The 20,416-nt window shown below is 38.9% G+C and overlaps 1 protein-coding gene across 5 annotated transcripts in view; it reads left to right on the top strand.

The window, feature by feature from the left end:
• The window catches only part of Pparg (peroxisome proliferator activated receptor gamma), a 125,640-nt gene that overhangs the window by 72,615 nt on the left and 32,609 nt on the right, over positions 1 to 20,416 (top strand). For all 5 annotated transcript variants that reach the window (XM_085686884.2, XM_085686885.2, XM_085686883.1 and 2 more), the window contains 3 exons: positions 780 to 1,007; positions 2,333 to 2,502; positions 13,963 to 14,101. In XM_085686884.2, the coding sequence (XP_085543010.1) occupies positions 788 to 1,007; positions 2,333 to 2,502; positions 13,963 to 14,101 (529 nt within the window). In that variant the 5' untranslated portion in view covers positions 780 to 787. The remainder of the gene's footprint in view (positions 1 to 779; positions 1,008 to 2,332; positions 2,503 to 13,962; positions 14,102 to 20,416) is intronic.

Raw genomic sequence — 20,416 nt, 5'->3', positions numbered from 1 at the left:
TGTGATATGTAGATACACACATGTGCAGAATGTACACACATACATATGCATGTGCACACATATACGTATACTGGAGTACTGTATGGCCTTTAGAAAGGAGAAAATTCTGTCCCTTGTAGCAATATAAATGACCCAAAGAAACGTTGTACTAAGGGAAATAAACCAGAAGCAGGAAAGCAAATCCCACACACTGTTGCTGATTGCCAAGGACTGGGCATAAGGAAAATGGGAAGGCTGGCCAGAGTTTCCATTAGGCTCTGGAGACCTGATGGACAACAGCTGACTACAGTTAGGAATACTGTATCCTATAGTTGAAATTGGCTAAGGAAGCAAACCTTAAGTTTTTTCAACACAGACAAAGAAAATTCTATAAAGTGAGGAATATTTTAATTAATTTGATGATGGTAATTATTTCACAGTGCACTACGGTGATCATTTAAATATTTTATCAGTTATATCTTAATAAAAGTGGAAACAATATGAAGTAAGAAAAATAACCATTACTAGATCCAGCTGACCTGCTGCAGCAGACAGTGTGAGCAATCTAAATCACATTTAGATTGATTTTTTCCATGTAGCTACACACTGTAGGGTGTCTGCTAGTATACTCGAGTGAAAGCTGACTTCCTTCTCCCTGTAAAGCCACCTGGATGGTACTAGGAAGGCAGTAATGCACTCCTCCCTCACTAGGGATAAACTCAGCTCCCTCTCTGTATGTCCATAGAGGACTGCTCTCTCCTCCAAAACCTGACTCACACCCTGTTCTTTTTCCATTTCAGAAATTACCATGGTTGACACAGAGATGCCATTTTGGCCCACCAACTTCGGGATCAGCTCTGTGGACCTCTCTATGATGGATGAGCACTCCCATTCCTTTGACATCAAGCCCTTCACCACGGTTGATTTCTCCAGCATTTCTGCTCCGCACTATGAAGATATTCCCTACACAAGAGCTGACCCAATGGTCGCTGATTACAAATATGACCTGAAGCTCCAAGAATACCAAAGTATGTTCGCTTTTCAAACTCCTAAAACTGGATTAGGCAAATCTCTGAGTAACCCTGGAATAAATGTTCGGGGGATTAGAGCTCCAAAAAGAAAGCATTATCTCTCATTTTTCCATTGCCCTTGATGTTCTAGATATCTGTGAGAGAGGCCAAAAGAAGGCAGCACATGAATGTTTGTTCCAACCTCTTTTCCCTTTCCTTCTCCTCCCCCCTCCTTTCTTTCCTTCCTTGATACCTTCTTAAGAGCATTTCTAGCATGATTACTTTATCCGTTGTGCCTTTAGCTGAGAGTCCATCGTGTAAACTGCATTCCCCCAGCTTCTTATGAGTTGGTGTCACAGTTGTAGATCAATTTTTGTGACTGGTCATCCCTAAGTTACTATTACAGTTATTTTTTTCTAATCTGTAGTTTGTGAAATTTACCCCAAACCCTATTTTGGGGCACAAACTTACATTTTAACATTGTAGCTGATTGACAGATCATCATGCCATTAAGGAAATTATCATCAAAAAAAAAAAAAAACCAGAACTGAACTTTTCAAGATAAAGTATCATTTCTGTGATGCTGTTTCCTTGATTTCTATCTTGTGGGCTGATGTGCTGGTTTTCCAGAGTCACCCCTGTGTCACTAGCAATCATTACTTGATCATAAGTAAGAACTTCCTGTAATTTCTAGTTGTTTTCTTTAGATAGATAGTATATGTGGTTGTGTTTATCTGTGTGGTTCTGGGTTAAAGCCTAATATGGAAATTTGGTAGACCTGAGCCACCAGCAAAAGCAGCGCTTGCTTCACACAGGTTTCTCCCGCTTTCTATCAGAGATCACTTCACAAACCACCTCTTGACTCAACCCTGTTGATAACCTGGCACCTCGGGCTGGGCTCACTGTGGCATTTTCTTGGCCATGTTCCTCCTTCTGTGTTTCTTTTTCAAGGAAGGTTTAAAACTAATTCTAAAGAGCAGCATTTCAATAAAACCCATGATAACAGAGTGAGTGCCAGATGCAGTCCATCCGCCTGCCAAATAAACTGCACTGCTTCAAACTATGTGCAGTGTCTGTGGGGAGCAAGGAGGCAGACTTCATTCCCTCGCTCTTAATTCCCTTCCCGCTTTATTTGTGCAGGTGAGTGTGGGGTGTTGGGACTTGCCTGAGATGACAGTCTACTTTTTCCTATCTGAGCACCAGTGTGCTTTCATGCTCCCCAGCACTTCTCTGAGTAGTAAAGTTATGGCACGAACATATGAAGGCCACCATGGGAAGCCACGGTGCCCTTTTAGGATTGTTTGTCATGAGATAACCATCTTCTCAAATTTTCCGATGCACAGGTGCGATCAAAGTAGAACCTGCATCCCCACCTTATTATTCTGAAAAGACCCAGCTCTACAACAGGCCTCATGAAGAGCCTGCCAACTCCCTCATGGCCATTGAGTGCCGAGTCTGCGGGGATAAAGCATCAGGCTTCCACTATGGAGTTCATGCTTGCGAAGGATGCAAGGTAAAGACAGATTTTAAAAAAATCATCCAAGAATTTTCTGAAATTTTGCCTATCCCTTTTCCTGTTGTAAACTCACTCTGGGGAATTAAGATAAAATTGTAATTTTTTGGCAGAACTCATTCTTCATGTAATATAATATTTGAAAATCTAAGAAAAGCTGATAAAAGCAGGGTTACTCTGCCCCTCTCCCCCAAATGACTCTTTGAGACACCCATCTACATGTATCTTGAAGAATTTTTTTAAAAGGACTTATCTAAGGTGTCATAGCAAGACAGTGGGCCAGCACCAGGATCTAAATTTCCTGATTTCCCTAGTGTGTTTTTCATCATGCTATGAAATCTCTTATACAAGTAATATTTGACAGATTATATATGTGTATCACTTGATCCATAGACTAATTCTGTAATATTGAACATATTTCTACATTATGACTGTAGAAACTGTGAATCAAAGGCATGGGGTCACCAGGGTGAGGGCTTCAGTGGTAGACCAGGAACAAGACCCTGTATTTCATCTGAAGACTACAAAAGGAAAAACAAATTGTGAATTAGTGAGGCTTGTCCCTACCAAGCCCAATGGCTAGTACTGTGTTTTCTTGGTCCAGCATCAGCCTAAGCCTGTGTAATAGGTGAAAAGAGACAATGACACACTTCCTTTAGAAACTTTAGTACTTTAGAAAGTTAGTAATATGCTGCCCCAGTTATAAAGAAAATACATCAATGCATTCATGTTTTTATACAGTTTAAAATAACTTTAAAATACTCAGGGATAAAATAATATTTAATCTATCATGTGCCCATATAATACATTGTTCATCAGTACTTACCTTATAAATACTGGGGAGTGTGGTAGTACACACCATTAATACTAGTACTCAGGAACAGAGGCAGCAGCATCTCTGTGAGTTCAAGACCAGCCTGGTCTACATAGCGAATTTTAAGCCAGCCCTGTCTCAAAGAAAAACAAACATAATTAAATGAAGTAAGTACTGTTTCCTTTAGATTTTTCTGGGGAATAAAGGTGAAATACACCAGGTAGCCATGAGTTAGGACTTCTGGGTTCTAGATGGATGATAGACCAAGAAGGGGAACTAGTTTTTATTAAATTCTTACCCCCAGCAGATATTGTATAACTATGTGGGGTGTGGTGGTGGTGGTAGTAGTAGTGGGATGTGTGTGTGTATGTGTGTGTGCGCGTGTGTGTGTGTGTGTGTGTGTGTGTGTTGTGCCATTACTTAACCACATTATACAATCATTTTCTTATCTGTAAAACAATGAAATTCAGCTTTCTCTAAGGTTTTTTTCAGTCCAAAAGCAATATAATATGTTAAAAAGATTCAAGCCAGTCACCGCTGCCACTTTCTCAGTCATAGCCTACTAGTCACAGAAACACTTTACCAATCACCTCATGTAGAAAATGATTTGGTTGGGTTGACAGCCAAGGTCTTACATCTCTAAGTCTTGAATTTCAAAATGAGTCCTTGAAGAACTCCTGGCAAGAGATGCTCTCACTTAAAACACTAAAGCCCACTCATGATCTTGTCCTGATGGCTCATGCCTTGTCCTGATGGCACATGGCACAAGCCTTGTCCTGATGTCACATGTTTTGTCCTGATGGCACATGCCTGGCCTGATGGCACATGCCTGGCCTGATGGCACATGGCACATGCTTGACCTGATGGCACATGCCTGGCCTGATGGCACATGGCACATACTTGACCTGATGGCACATGCCTTGGCCTGATATTAGTGCCTTGACCTGATGGCACATGCCTTGGCCTGATGGAACATGCCTTGGCCTGATGGCACATGCCTTGGCCTGATGGCACATGCCTGGCCTGATGACACATGCCTGGCCTGATGGCACATGCCTTGGCCTGATGGCACATGTATGGCCTGTTGAACACATGCCTGGCCTGATGGTACATGGCATATGCTTGGCCTGATGGCACATTCCTTCACCTAATGCTACATGCCTGTGAGCCCCACCCACAGGAGGTGGAAGCAGAAGGACAGATAGCAAGACACCTTGTTTCAAAAAACAAAAACAATGAAAAGAAATCACTCTGTGATTGAAATAACTATGAAATTAAATCATTCTGCACAACCAATAATCTGAGATCCCTGTAAGTAATAAGCACATGCCATTGTATCTAATGAGTAAGGTTTACAGTTTTTTTTTGAGTTGCTGAATTCTGAGCCATATTTATCTGAAAAAAAACATTCAGTTTGGGTAATGCTAGTCATGAGTGTGTGAACAGTGTGTGAACATGAGTGTGTGTTAATGAGTGTGAACAGTCTGATTGCTCAGATTTTGTAGTAATTTATTTCCTACATGTTGGTTAAGTGCCTAGAAAATTGGAACCTGCAAGCAAGCAATTTCACCCTAGCTCTAGTCACACATTCATAGGAGTTAACATCGGTGATGACAGCTGAGAATTGAAAGTCAGCAACATTTTCAGTATTTGGTGATAGTGATAAAAGTTATGCCCTGAAGACACTAAGACTCAGAAGGCAGCACAAGCAAAAAAGAAAAAGGGAGAAAATCCAGAAGTCTTCACATTGTGATCAGGAAAGGCTAAAAAGGGTCCTGGAAGTGTAACTTAGTGACAGGACACCTGCCTAACATGAACAAGACTGAGCTCCATCCCCTGCAATGCCAAACAAACCAAGCAGACAAGAAAAACAGGGTGGAAGGCAGAGATGCAGAGTAAACAATAAAATTGACAAAATGCAGGTAAGTCCATACCTGTCATAGACAAACCCACCAAGCAAAAAACAGTACAAGAGAACTAGGAATATTATACTTAACTGTAATAATTTACAAACCTCCCAAAATGTAGGAGACGGAATTCCTAGACATAAACAAAAGAGTTGTGCTTCCCTAGGAAGGAAAAATAAACATGTACATATATTATTTTATTTTTTGAGACAGGCTTCAAACTCACAATCTTCCTGTCTCTGCCCACCTTTCTGGGATTGTAGACCTGTGACACCACTCCTAGACGAAGACTTGTACATGCTAAAGATGAAAAAAGATTAATGGGGGAAAAGCATAATGGTGCATATGTACAATGATGACATAATGGAACCCATTGGTTGGTGTGCACGCTTAAATTAATAACAGAAAAGTAAAAATGCTAGTGAAACAATGTGATTGATTGGCTTCTTCATGTCTCAGTGCTCAGAGTTAAAACAGAGCCTCAGAGGTCCATGAGACTCTTTCATGACAGCCACAGGTTTGGAATTATTCCATGGTGTTAACACTGTTTATTCACCTTCCCATTCTCATTCTTTGCAAATATAACTGAAGAGTTATAGAAACTACAGGATTTGGGGTGATAACAACACTTGCAGCTAGAGGAATGTTTGCTTGTATGCCCTTACATGTGATTTCTTTGTTGGATGCTGGTACTTGTACCAGTCACTGTTCTATTGCTGGGAAGAGCCACCATGACCATAGCAACTCTTAGAAAAGAAAGCATTTAATGAGGTCTGGCTTACAGTTTCAGAGTTATGGTCCATTATCATGGCAAGGAACATGGCAGCATGCAGGCAAATGCTGGAGCAGTAGCTGAGAGCTACAACCCGATCTGTAGGCAGAGAGAGCGAGACTGGAACTGGTATGGGCTTTTGAAACTTCAAAGCCCACCCCCAATAACACATTTCCTCTAACAGGGCTACTCCTAATCTTTCTAATCCTACTCAATATTTCTACTTCCTGGTGAGTAACCATCTAACATATGAATGAGCCTATGGGGGTCATTCTTACTCAAACCACCACATTACTATAACATGTACACATAGCCCCAGTTGCCGAAGAGGATGAGGAAGAAAGATCACTTGAGAACAGAAGTTTGAAACCAATTTAGGAAACACAGATTCTGTATCAAAAATAAGTTGTTCTCAGTTTTAATTTGTCTAAGAAATATGTGTAAATGAAGTCTACATAAATAAAAGCTCTTTAAAGTCATCACAATAATTTAATAAAAAAGGAGTCCTAAGACTCAAAAGTTTGATGTTCACTTATTATAGGGCATGGAGCCTGAAGAAATATAACTTAAGCTCCAAACTGCTGCCTTATTCCCAATACATTAGGTCGATGGCCATTAATAACAATGATGTCTGCTCAGCCTATCACCGGTGCCTGTGAGAACTAAGGAGAATGAAATCAGCAAATGTTTTTGTCTCACCTGGACATAGCTTAAAATGAACCTTGGCAATTTAATATTTGTCATTTCCATAGGGTATGGGGTGCTCCCATAATTAAAATTAAGTTGACCATAAAGCTTATGGACTCATTTATGGATCAAAAGGAATATTGCATAAGGTAACTGTTGTGGAATCTTCTCCTGTGAGATTAGGATGCCAGTGTATAGCTTGTGTCTGTGATCCCTGTCAAAATTCAAGCAGGAACAAATGATTGGAGTTGATAAAGTGAATAGTGACAGGCTCTTGGTGCGTTATGTTACTACTGCAGACTTACACAAAATAAAGCCTCCTCCTTCTGAGAGTTTACACATGGCTTAGGGCTCAAAAAAGTGCCATTTGCTGTTTGCAAATCCACGTTTGTGGTTTTGTTTTCTTGCATGTAATCCTTGTTTTAGGGCCCCTTTCTTTAGTAAAATAGAATACCTGAGGCTTCATACTTAAAAAGAAGAGTTCTTTTGGCTCATGGTTCTGGCTCCAGGTTGAGAGTCCACAACTGGTGGTTGTTTTCTTGATGCAGAATTCTAAAGTAGTGTAGGACTTTACATGGTGAGAGACAGGAAGTGGGGTGTGTGTGTGTGTGTGTCTGTGTGTCTGTGTGTCTGTGTGTCTGTGTGTGTATCTTTTAGTCTCTCTTCCTCTTATAAGGTAACCAGTATTCAATCACAGACTCCACCCTAAGGTCCTTATCTAATCTTAATCACTGACCAAAGGCCCCACCCCCAGCTTCAGTCAGATTCAGTTCCACCCTTTTCTACTCACAGGAAGATTAAAATTTAACACTGGAACCTTAGGAGACATACTCAAACCAGAGCAATCATACTTTGTAATCTCTTCTGAAAGATCATTTAGAACCAAGACTTACTAAAGCTCTGAGTAAATACAATCTGCACTACAACACAATGAACCCTACTTCTGTGTGGGGCCCTGTCTTGTGTAAATGGCTTGAAGACATTCCTGCTTGCCAAGGGTAGCTCAATAACAGCTTCTACAGGCTGAGTATTTCATGAGAAGGCTGCATGCAATTCCAGCACAGAACTGTTAATCTCATGGTAAAGCACTACCATGCTAAACTTGTTGTACATGAAGTTTTGTGAAAGATGGAAGAACTGTGGAGCTGGAGTTAAGAGCCCTGACTGTTCTTCCTGAGGACTCAGGTTCAGTTCCTAGCACCTTCACTGCAGTCTAGACCGCCAGTCCTAGGAATCATACGCCCTCTTCTGGCCTTTGTGGGAACTTTGTGGGGTATAAGGACAATGTGCATGCAAAACGCTCATACACATAAAATAAAAACAAAAAATGAATAAAATAATTAGATCATTAACATGACTCCTTAGGTAAAGGTGCTTTCTAAACAAACTTGATCACCTGAGTTAAGTACCCAGAACCTACTTAAAGATAAAAGGAGAAAATCAGATCCACAGAGTAGTTATCTGATACCCTTCCCCCCTATACACAATAATAATAGTTAAATAAAGCAATTAGAGTGGAGCTGATAAATATTTAAAAATAAGACATAAACAAGAGCCAGAGTAGTTTTCTCACAGGCAAATAGAAAGACACTGGAATCAATGTATACACAAGAGCAGCTTCTGAATCAGTAACCTACAAACTTCATCACATTCACTACATGGTATTCCAAAGAGACAGCTGTGAAAAGGATAAGAAAAAGAATGCCAACTGAAAATGCACATTGTTTTATAGACCCTAAAATGCTGAAGAGCATACTGTTGGAGTGTTTCCTTATTAGCGTTATGAAGAAGTTTTGGAAAAGCCAACTTCATTCAAGTCGGTAAATAAATCCACAGGAAAATATTCAGTGAGATTCTTATATCTTCCTCATGTTTCTTGAAAGAGTTAAGTGACATGAATACAATTGCTTACCATTAATTTAGAGGGGAATAACAGTAAAAGTAAGTTCTTAGATATGTATTCTATATATATTCAGATTAAGAAGTTATATGTGGGGTTGGTCATAGCAGCCAACTATTAGTCCATATACCATTAGTATACCATTAGTCCCAGCATCAGGAGGCAGAGGCATGCACATCTATATGAGTTCAAGGAAGGTCTAGTCTACACAGTGAGTTTCAGGACAACCAGGGCTACATGAGACCTTGTCTCAAAAGAATTTTTATACTGATATAGAATGCATAAATGATATCCAGGATGATTATTCTTTTACCATTGAAGGACTCCAAATAACCCCAAAATGATTCACTTTCAATATATATCATATGAATAAAGTTAAATTTTTTATTATCAAAATTGAGCAATCAAAATTCCTCATCAGTATGGATAGGATGCACATTAACTTGCTGCTAATCATCAACATTGGCACAACCACAGTCTTGGGACCCTTTGAGCAGAAAGAGCCTTCTATTGCATCAGGTTTGTTATGGGACATACTCTTTAGGATACTGTTAATATTACAGTATTAGCACTCAGGAGTAGCAGAAATTCCAAAACCATATCAAAGACAAAACAAGCTGACAATACAGTCTTCAGCAGGGCTTTCCTGGGGAGATGCTCACAGAGCTGGGAAGGTGCTGATTTGCCATGCTCGGTCAGAGCCAACAAGTAAGAGGAGCTGAGTTTGGGGCTTTCAGATGGAGCCAGGATTCTCAATGATATTAGGATGTCATAAGCCAGTGGTGCCTGAACTTCCAGAAGAAGCATCTTCAAATTCTCTTTGAAGGAAAGAATTCCCAATTTAGACTTTATAGAATTTCCACAGTTTATGGTCAAAAGATAACTTCAAAATAAAACATCAGAAACCACATACAAAAGCAATCATTTTGAATGACATATATCAGAGAAAGAAAGAAGGGAAAGAAGGGAGAAATGAAGCAAGAAAAAGAAAGGAAAACTATTATTGACACTGTTTATTCATCTCCCAAAAGCAGGTATTGGGAAGGCCTGATACAGGATAAAGAACAGATCTGTAAGACTTACTTTAAAGGAGGATAGGAACCAGCTAAACAGACCGCTTAAAATGCCCAGGCTTAAAAACCAAATCAACTGAAATGTCTAAAAGTTAAGCATACAAATATCACAATGAAAAAGCCAATGAAAAGCTCAAAATATCATACTGGACACAGAGGGGAAAGATAGTATCCAAATCACAAAGAATATGGAAAAAATGTTCATTCTGGAGCTGGCCAGATTTTGAAGGCTCATTTAGCTCTTAGAGCTGGTTGGTAGTGTTGTTCAGGTTAAAAAGGTATGTTTGCACTAAACAACATCAGAGTAAATTCAGAAAAGTTCTCACTAGTAAACTTGGTGAGAAATGCTTGTTTTTACTTCTATCAATATAATTGGGGTTTTATGTGACCTTATTTGATTGGTGTTCTGATTTTTACATATGAAATTAATATTAGTAAACAAATAGGGACAAGAATATGGAAAGCACAAAAGAGAAGTTCAGAAATGCAAAATTAGTACAAGGAATAACATTTGTCTAGTTAGAATCCCAAAACTGATGAACAAGGGAAACCCAGAATTAGAAAACACAACCAAGGAAATGAGCAAGGTATGAAAACCTATACCTACACACACTGTAGTAAGCCTACAGAGAAAGAGAATGTATAAAAGCAACCAGTAAGGCAGAAAGATCACCAAAATAGTTGACAGGATACTTCCCACAGCAACAATGGATACACAAATGCAACAGAATTCAAAGTGTTAAGGGTGTGCCTGTCATCTCTCAAGAATGAAAGTTAAATGAAATGTTTAAAAGCTTTTACAAATCACTGAAAAAATGCATTTCAGCATAAAGCCAGAGAGACGATACCTACCAACACATGTGCAGACATTAAATAAGCATCTAGAACTTATAAAGAATGCCTAATGTTCGGTTTTAGACAAGATAGCCTGTTACAAACTTGGAAATGAAAAGCCAGAGAAATACATGTTGAGATCATAGTTACATTTTACATATAATAGATTCTCAATGAAATCTGACAACTGGGCATGGTGTCATGGACCTGTGGTCACAGGTGCAAGGGAGGCTGAGGAGGGCAGCAAACTTAAGGAGGTCTGACTACACCAAGCAGTAATGAGGCACTCGAATTTTCATAACAGTTTAGAGGGCTATAAAAAACATGGCCAATTTGGAAAATAATCTTTCATTATCTTATAACATATATCAATTGTGTACCATATAGTATAGAAATTCTGACTAAAGAAAACCCTGATATATATAATGACCTGAGCATGATGACACATGCCTGTAATTCTAGCACTCAAATGGCTGAGGTAGGAGAATTGCTGGAAGTTTGAGGCCAGCTTGGGTTACATAGCAAGACTTTACCTCAATAAGTAAATAACACTTTATAGTAATGCTTATAGAAGTGCACTCATAATAGCAAACATCAGTAATTCAAACAGCTGTCACCATGTGAGTAGATTAATAAACTGTACCAAGCTCAGAAAATGATCAGAAGGAAATAAAATCACACGTGAGATTTTAATAAAGTATATTGTGGGCTCTGGCTGTGTCCAGTGGTTAGGAAACAACTCTATTCTTTAGAACTCACAATTTTAAGTGGGGAGTTGGGAAGAGCAGAGAATAAACATTTAGGCATGTATGCTGAGCATTTAATCTCTTGGGTAGGTGTTTTCTGTCACTGTCATATGCTAGAAAGTCACAAGTACTACTAGAAACAAGACAGAATAAAAAGTAAGGAGACTGAGTTCCAGAAGTGGGGCACATAGAAGGACAGGACAACAGCATCAAGTTAGATGACTAAGAAGTTAAGATGTTACCAAAAATTTGTAATGAAGAAAGTGGACATATGTATACAGATTAAATTTTCCAAATCCTAGAATACAAAATCCACAAGGCCCCAAAATTTTTGAGTGCCAACATAATGTCATATGGAAAATTCCACGGCTGACCTCATTGAACAGGTCATAGTCAAAACATGAGTTCACTAAAATTACTTTATAAAGGTATTTTTCAGCTCCTCATGGAGCTAAAATACCAGCACTTAGAAGGACAAAACTGGAGAAACCCAAGTTCAAGTTCAGCCTAGCTACATAGTGAGACTATTGTCTTTAAAAATCCAAAGGCTCGATAGCTCAAAGATAGCTTGCCTAGCTTGTACAATTCCTTGGATTGATCCCTATCACCACCTTCAGACTCCACATATAAAATGTATATGACCTGATAATAGTAGCACCTGCCTTGCAATCACAGCACTTGGGAGACTAGTGCAAGAATACCATAAGTTTGAAGACAGCCTGGGCTATACAGTGAGACCCTTTCTCAGAAAGGGGGGTGTGGATCAGTGGTAGGTGGAGTGCTTTCCTAGCACGCATAAGGCCTTGAGTTGGAATCCTAGCACAGGAAATAAGGTAAGGAGGAACACTGGTTTAACGTTTACAGACATGGGTCCATATGTTCCCCCAAGACCAAGATAACTTACTTTGTATATGCAACTATTCTAGAGAATTATTTTTAATCTGATATCCAAAATACTTACGCTTCCAAATATTTCAGATAATGGAATACTAAACTTGTATTTAGAGAAAAGGCTAGCCACTTGAGGGAAAGAAAGGGATCAAGTAACTTCAAGGGGAAAAAAAAGCCAATATGACTTCATGAATTTTGGCTTGAGAAACAGGGCATGGAGCAGCCCCAGATAAATTGGAAAAGGCCGCAGTAAAGGAGCCTATAGGGAAGGCCAGGACTTCATTTGCGGACAGTGAGTTGAAGGACTATTGACCTTTCCGGTAAGGATGTCAAGCAGGCCATAGAACATGCCTATTGTTTAGTGTCCAAGACATAATGCTGAAGTCAGGGAGGTAGCTCCTTCAAGTGGAGGCTTGTTTTGTTTATAATTAAATTTTATTTTTATTTATATTGTTGTCTGTGTATGATGTTTGAGTATGAGCATGCACATATGGCACAGTGCTCATATAGAGTCAGAGGACAACCTTGAGGGGCCCATTTGCTTCTTCCAACATGGGTTCCAGAGATCAGACTTGAACTGTTAGATTTACGTGGTGCTTTTACCTGCTAAGTCATCTTGCTGACCAATTCCAAGTTTTCCATACCTAACAGGACCAGATGAATTTGAGAGAAATGAGTTTTATGAAGATTAACACAATAAGAAGTGAGAGAAAACTATTGACACACACACACACACACACAAAATAGAGCTAGAAGGCAACTACAATTAAATTTTCTACAGTTCCATCCAAAATATGTAGTAAATTCAGAAGAGTACTCTCTTAGCCCCAGAAGGACGTATTTGCATCTTGAAGTAGCAGATTTTCTGAGGATTTCCCAATTGCTTCTCATATTATTTCCTGCTATCTCTTTCTGCTTGCAAGTTACAATGATGGGGGATTCTTTCAACTACATAAATAAATAAAGCAAATTCTGCAGGAAATTGCAACATGGAGAATTCCAAAAAGTTATCCACATGTGGATTTTTATTGGCCCTGATCATACTTTAGAAGGAAATGACTATAACTTTGCCAAGCTGCTTAGCACAATTATGAAGGCCGGGGCACGCTGCTGGAATCATTCGCTGAGAGACTGGACTGATTACATGGTGTTTTATTTGCATTACATTAAATCCAGAGCACTTCTTAGAACATGCTGAAAACCAAATGTAGAGCCAAGGTACACTGCCTGACATCACTGGGATGTGCTCAGTGTCTAAGAGGTACAAAAGGATCCCGGAGGATCCTCCTGTTCTTTGGTTTACAGTAAGCCACAGAAAGCCACTTATACAAGGCCCCCATGGAAAAACTGTGTCACAAACCCACATACTTAAGAGTATATGCACAAGTTCATGTATGTACACAGATGTGCGTATTTATAGGGTACAGATGCAGATGTATATGCATGCACGTGAAAGATGGGGGACAGCCTCAGGTATCGTCCTTATGAATACTGTCAACCATATTTGAGACAGGGTCTCCCACTATCTTGGAGCTCATCAATTAGACTAAATTGACTGGTCAATGGGTTCCAGAATTCCTCTGGTCTCTACCTTCCAGTCCTGGAATGACAAGCATATACCACACGAGGCCCAACCTCTTTCCAAAGGGTCCTGAGTATTGAATTATGTATGGCCCTCAGTCTTGCAAGGCAAGCACTTTCCTGATTGAGCTATTTTCCCAATCCAAATCCTCTTTTTCTGATATCCAGGTCAGTGAGCATGTCTTTATCCACAGGTTGCTGCTTCCATGTATCACACAGACTTAAAAATTGTTTATTTTCCATATCCCTTTGTAGGGTTTTTTCCGAAGAACCATCCGATTGAAGCTTATTTATGATAGGTGTGATCTTAACTGTCGGATCCACAAAAAAAGTAGAAATAAATGTCAGTACTGTCGGTTTCAGAAGTGCCTCGCCGTGGGGATGTCTCACAATGGTAAGTGGATCCTGAGGACCATGCATGCACCTTGTCACTCTCATGGCCAATGCTAAGTCCAGGTCAGTAGGCACTAGGACAGCTAATGGAAATGGGTACGATTCTTCTTTAAAACGACAGGCTTCAAAATCATCCTGATGAGAGCTTATTCATGTAGGCCCAATATTTCAGATTTTAAATAGAATCCTCCTCTGTTTGGCTGGGCTGGAGAGAAGATTTAAAACTTGGGGAAAAGATCTATGGAAAACTATAATATTTTAACACAAATGTAATAATAAACATGATTTATATGTTTCATTGAAATCTCTTTAAAAACAGTTTAAAAGCTAAATTATAATAATATGCATTGGTCATTAATACTCACTTTTTAAAAAATACTGTCTCTGAGAGTATCAGAATTAAGTAGCATATCAGAATTTGGGCTCATGTATTTTCTCATTGCTCTTTACCATGCAAAGATGAGCATAGTGTTGTCTTTTACTTCAGAAAACACACAAATTTGTAGAAATCACAAATATCTTTAATTCCCACAAAATTTCAATGCTACATAAATACAAGAGGATAAAACTTCACACTTTTTAAGCTCTATTTAGATTCAGACTTATAGGGTGCAGCCATATGAAGGAGTATTTTATAGTACACATGAGATCCTGGGGTTCCATCCCCAGCATTAAAAAAAATGATTTTGTTGGCTTCAGAGAAATAGTAGAGAAGACCATGTGTTCATGAGCTATAACACTCACCCTCAATAATCATAAACGATCTATGCCTGCTAAAAAACAAATTCTTCATTCCCATTTGGTTCTGATTGATTGGCTGGCCCACAAAACTAATTTTAGTTGTAACTTCACAGTGTTATGTTTGTCAAGTCTTATTAGTCAATTCTTTTAAAAAAAAATCCTCATGGGTTCAAGAACTAATATATACTAAAGTTATCAAATTAAGTCTAAAGTTTTATTTCATTTGATATCCAATTTTTCCCTCCCTTGCTCCCTCCCTGCTTTCCTCCTTCCTTCCTTTCTCCTCTTTTCTTTCTTTCATGCAGGAGATCAGAACCAGGGCCTTGTACATACTAAGTATGCACTTTACCACTGAGCTACACCCCAGCTCCGATCTTTACTTTCTTTTGCTTTCATCTCTCGCAAAACTGATCTGGTAAGAAGATAATCTTTGAACTTAGTGTTCATCTGTGTGGACTCTGATATATCTGTAAGGATTAATTTGTGTTCCATCTTGAAGTTGTTTGTTCCTCGCAGTGGTTACCATCAAGATGCTTGTCAATGAACAATTGGTTGATACTCTGCCCTCTTGAAAGCAGTAAAAGCTGTAGTTGTCATTATGGGCTGGTTCCTTTAAAAGCAAGAGTACATTATGAATAGAGCTATCAACAGCACTGGACAGGGAGGGAATTTGGTCCAACTTTCCTCAACATTTGACCACATCTGCTTTGTAGCAGTGTATAACTGCAGTCGTTGATTGCAAAATAATTTGCTGGTTTAATTCCATCAGTTTCCTTTTTATTTCAGACCTCATAAAACATAAGATCAAGTTTTTAAGCCAAGAACTTTATTTTAGTTGATGCAATCAAGTTGCAGCAAACTTATTTCATCTTTATGAAGAAATCATTGACTTTGAGGTCATTATTATCAAGATAGTCTCGGAAAGCATGCCAGTACTGCTTCTAATGCTTATTTTTGGGGTTTTGCCTATTTAGAAAAATTATCATTTCTCACATTTATATGAAATATAGTTTTTAGCACTTATAGGAACTACAACACTGATGTAAAATTTATTTCCTGTGGATTACAAACAAGCACACCTTACATGAAATGTATCTCCAATTGTTTAGCATTTGCAAGTAAAATAGTATTTCAATTATATGCAGGGAGTATGGCTTAGTGCAGAGCTTAGCATACACAAGACCCCAAAGTCCATTCCTAAAACCCTTCTTTCCAAATATTGGACTTATGTAATATGAATAGTATATTTTTCTCCATCCAGAAAAATCAAAGAAAAAAAACATGCACTTGATAATAAAGTTATCAGTTGACTTTATCTAACAGTTAACTTGCACTCAGGAAGCAGGGGCAGGAAGATCTATGAGTTCGAGGTCAGCATGGTCTACATAGCAATTTCTAGGCCAACATGGCAACATAGTGAGATCCTGTCTCAAAAACAAACAAGTAAACAAACCTATTTCACTTACTCTACCTAGAGGGGGCCGATATGAGCAGTGTGTTCAGTTTGTCCGTGCAAAAGCAAGAACCAACGGGAGTTAAAAGTCAAGGTATCAGAGACCTAAGGAGTTCAACCATTAAATAAATTAAAGATGACTAACAAAACTCCTCCTCAGAGGTTTTCAGAGAAGTGTGTTTGCTAAATAATAGAGGAAACATCCATATTGTCTATATACAGGAAGGGAATCTGCAGAGGGCTTTAAGTCCTGATGAGGAAACATTTCTGAATACAATATTTTTTTTAGTGGTTGTGGTGATCATACTAGTCAATGTGAGGCTTCCATCCACATAAAATGCCTTTTTAAATTACTAGAGGAGATTTCCTGTGCATTCTACTAAACATCAGTATGGAGTTGCTGTCACTGTGCACAGGAATAAGTACTCCACTGAGACAACCTGCCCCAGGATGTGTTGCTTTATTTCTAATTTTTATTTTATCTGTTTTATTTGGAGACAAAGTGTAGGCAGAGTTCTCTGTTCTGCCAGCTGTCTCCCAAATAACCACACTGACTTATTGTTAATTATAAATGCTCAGCCAATAGCACAGGCTTCCTTTTAGCTAGCTCTTATAACTTAAATGAACCCATTAATGTTTATTTACTGCTGCCACTTGACTCATGGCTTATTACCTCATTTTGTACATACCCTGCTTTCTCTGCCTTTGGCTGGTGAATCCTCAGACTCCTTTCTTCTTCTCAGTGTCCTACTAGTCTTACTTCCCACCCAATCTCATCCTGCCCAACTATAGGCCAGTCAGCTCTTTATTAAACAATGAAAGTAATACATACTGACAGTGTACAAAGATTGTTTCACAGCAACAAGTCTTACTATGTAGCCCAGTGTGACCTGGATCTCACAATCCTCCTGTCGCATTCTCCCACATATACTCTGCATTCCTTTCTTTCTGTTCTTTGCCTCTGTTTAGCCCACTTAATCTGTTTAAATTCTTTAATAGCAATGTCCTTGTAGCTTTGAAGGGAGATTCTGAAATGACCTTCAAGGAACCAAAAGGCTCTGGAGAATAATGCCCAAAGTCCCCAGAGCCAGTGATCACTAAACTCTTTTAGAGTTGACATTAGCTCATTATTTATAGTGGAAAACATAATTCACTGAATTCTTCACCTTTCAGCCAGCCAGTTCATACATTCTACTAGACAATGGTAGAGTCTTTCAAAGACATGTAAGCATCTGCATATCAGTTACCTGAATTTGAATGTTTCACCCATATGTTTTGGTGCCATAAAATCATAGTTTGTGTGCCTGAATCAAGTCTGTGTGAGTTGTCAGGTGCTCATCAGTTTGAGATACTTAGCATATTGGTTGTATAATGATGCAAGGCTAGAGTAAAAACCTAAAGCAGTCTACCTAAAAAGTACACATGGTCCATTTCAACTTTCTCTTCAAATTTCAAAGTTCACTAAAGGTTGAGCCAGGGTGGTGGTACATACTTGTAACTCTAGACTCAAGAAGCTGAGGCAGGGGAATTTCCATTCAAAGCCAGCCTAGGCTACAGTGTGAGATCCTGTCTCAAAACAAACAAACAAACAAACAAACAAAATCAAACTAAAAAAGTTTTACCTCACAGCTTCGGGGTTCTAATCCACTGTCATTTGGCCCTGTTGCCTGTAGTGAAACAGGTCATCCTTGAGAGAAAGAAAAGGAGAAAGAGAAGAGCTGAGGTCACACAGTCCCCTCCAAAAACACACCCTCGAGGACCTGGAGACTTCCCACCTCTGAAAGGTTCCATTACTACCCAAGGGCAGTGACACTTGAACACTTGGGTCTTTGAGAGACACTCTAGATGCAGATGACAGCCTACAGCCAAAGTTCTTCAGGTAGCACTTGCAGCTCTATTCGGTCACAGACTAGATGCTGCTGAAGGACACACCTTTAGAATCCTCCTTGCTGGAAACAAAGCTGTTTCTCAAATGCCCATCTTCGGCATGGACAGAAAAAAAAAACCATAATAACACTGCCAGTTTTCCTGTAAATAACCAAGAGAAACATGTGCCAATTATTCTGATCATTTAAAATCTATCATTTGCTGGCCCATTTATAGTCCCACGGATTGCTTAGATGTCTTTTGTATCTCTGGGCACAATCAATGTGATGCCCTGTCATAAAGCACTTTGAACAGCGACTATTTCATATTTAGAGCTACTTTTTCCATATAAACTAAATCACTAGTTTTAGGGTAAATACATTTAAAAGATAGTTTGAAGTAGAAAAGAATTAGCTTGTGCTACGAATGAGTCACTCAGTCAGGCTTTCCCTATAACATTGAAATTTGATAATAATATTTTTTGTATGTTTAAAAGTTAGTGAAAGCTTTGCTGACCAAGATGTTCTACGATACAAATGATGTGGGGGTTTTCCTTTTACTGAAGATAAAAAGCTGACAACTTTAAAAATAGTTTCTCATGGTTTCATAAAAATCTGAAGGAAAAAAGTGGTTTCACAATTGTTTGTGGCATTCAGCATGTCTGAGGTAGTTGTCCTGGTGCCTAAATGATAGATTTAAACTTTATTACCAAAAAAAAAAAAAAAAAAAAAAAACAAACAAAAAAAAACCTCTTTGCTGTATTTTAGATCTGAAACAAACCCAAAGGCCCCATGTTGAAGACTTGCTTGCCTGGTGTTGTGGAAGTGGTGGGACCTAGTGAGGCTATGGGGTGCTCCCTTGAAGGGGATGTATGTGAGGCCCTGGCCCCATTCTCCTCCCTTTGCCTCCCTCCTGGTCTTTTTTAACACACACATCTATCACAATGTCCTCTATTATCACATGCAAAAACAAGAGCAATGGACCTGTCTTCTTTGTGGAGTGAAGGAAAAGGTGGCAAAGCCTCCCCCCCCCCCCCCCGTTAATGACTCTGTGGCAGTATTTGTGATCTTTCTCTAGGGGCCACTCCTATCCCCTTACCAGTCAGACTTCAGGCAAATTGTATCTTTCCTTTCCTGGAAACAATCTCTGTACTGATAAATGCTGTTCCTTCTGGATCCTGTCCCGATGCTCCCTTTCAGAATCGACCTGACAGTCAACGCCCCATTCAAATGTCTGTTCCTGAAGACTTCTCTGATTCCTTCTGCTTGCTCTTCAAAATGGTTTGCCTCTTCCCAGTATACAATATTCTGCTGAGTTAGACAGATATACCCACAGACACACAGACACACATAGAGAGAGACAGACACACACACATATACAGAGAGACATACATAGAGATGAACAGACAGACAGACACACATAGAGACAGACACAGAGAAAGGGAGACAGACACACACACACATACAGAGAGAGAGACACAGAGAGATACAGACACACACACACAGACAGACACAGAGAGAGACACACATACACACAGAGAGACAGACACATACATACACATAAAGACAGGCACACATGCACAGAGACAGACATAAGAGAAGAAGAGAGAGTATGATATTGTTTATTGACAATGATCATACCACTAGCAACTATGTCTTGTGTGATTTACATGCAACAAACATGTACAAATAGAAAACCTGACCAGGAAACATATTAACAGTTAAAGGCCTGCTATGACTACAAACTAATCCCTTAGAAATTGAAAGAAAAAAAGTCCTTTTTCATATGATCCAACTTTATTCTTTTATTTTATCGGATTTATTATCTTAAAAATCCATTTTAATATGACTTTATAATTAAGTAGTATCTGACTTTAATTCATTTACAATTAGGTAGGTATTTTGAAAATATGTTTGTTTACTATGTTTTAGCATACTCAGATCCAGAAAATAAGATAGTTAATTATTCCACATTCCTAAAGTATATTGTTCAATAATATCAGTACTAAATATGAGGTGATGAATCTGTCATGTGCTAATATTATATTAGAATATGGTAATTATATCACATATGTACTAATATATCTTTTAAGACATTAATGAGCTTTCTCAAACCCAGTCTTCCTGAAGGAACCTAACAATTCTTATACTTATGGTTTTTTGCTTTTTGTTTTATTTTGTTTTTCGAGACAGGGCTTCTCTGTAGCTTTGGAGCCTGTCCAGGAACGAGCTCTTGTAGACCAGGCTGGCCTCGAAC

The sequence above is a fragment of the Myodes glareolus genome, chromosome 3 (assembly GCF_982192425.1).
Source record: "Myodes glareolus chromosome 3, mMyoGla1.1, whole genome shotgun sequence".
NCBI classification, from domain to species: Eukaryota; Metazoa; Chordata; class Mammalia; order Rodentia; family Cricetidae; genus Myodes; species Myodes glareolus.
Note: the sequence above shows the minus strand (reverse complement) of the source record. Positions and strands in the feature narration are given on the sequence as shown.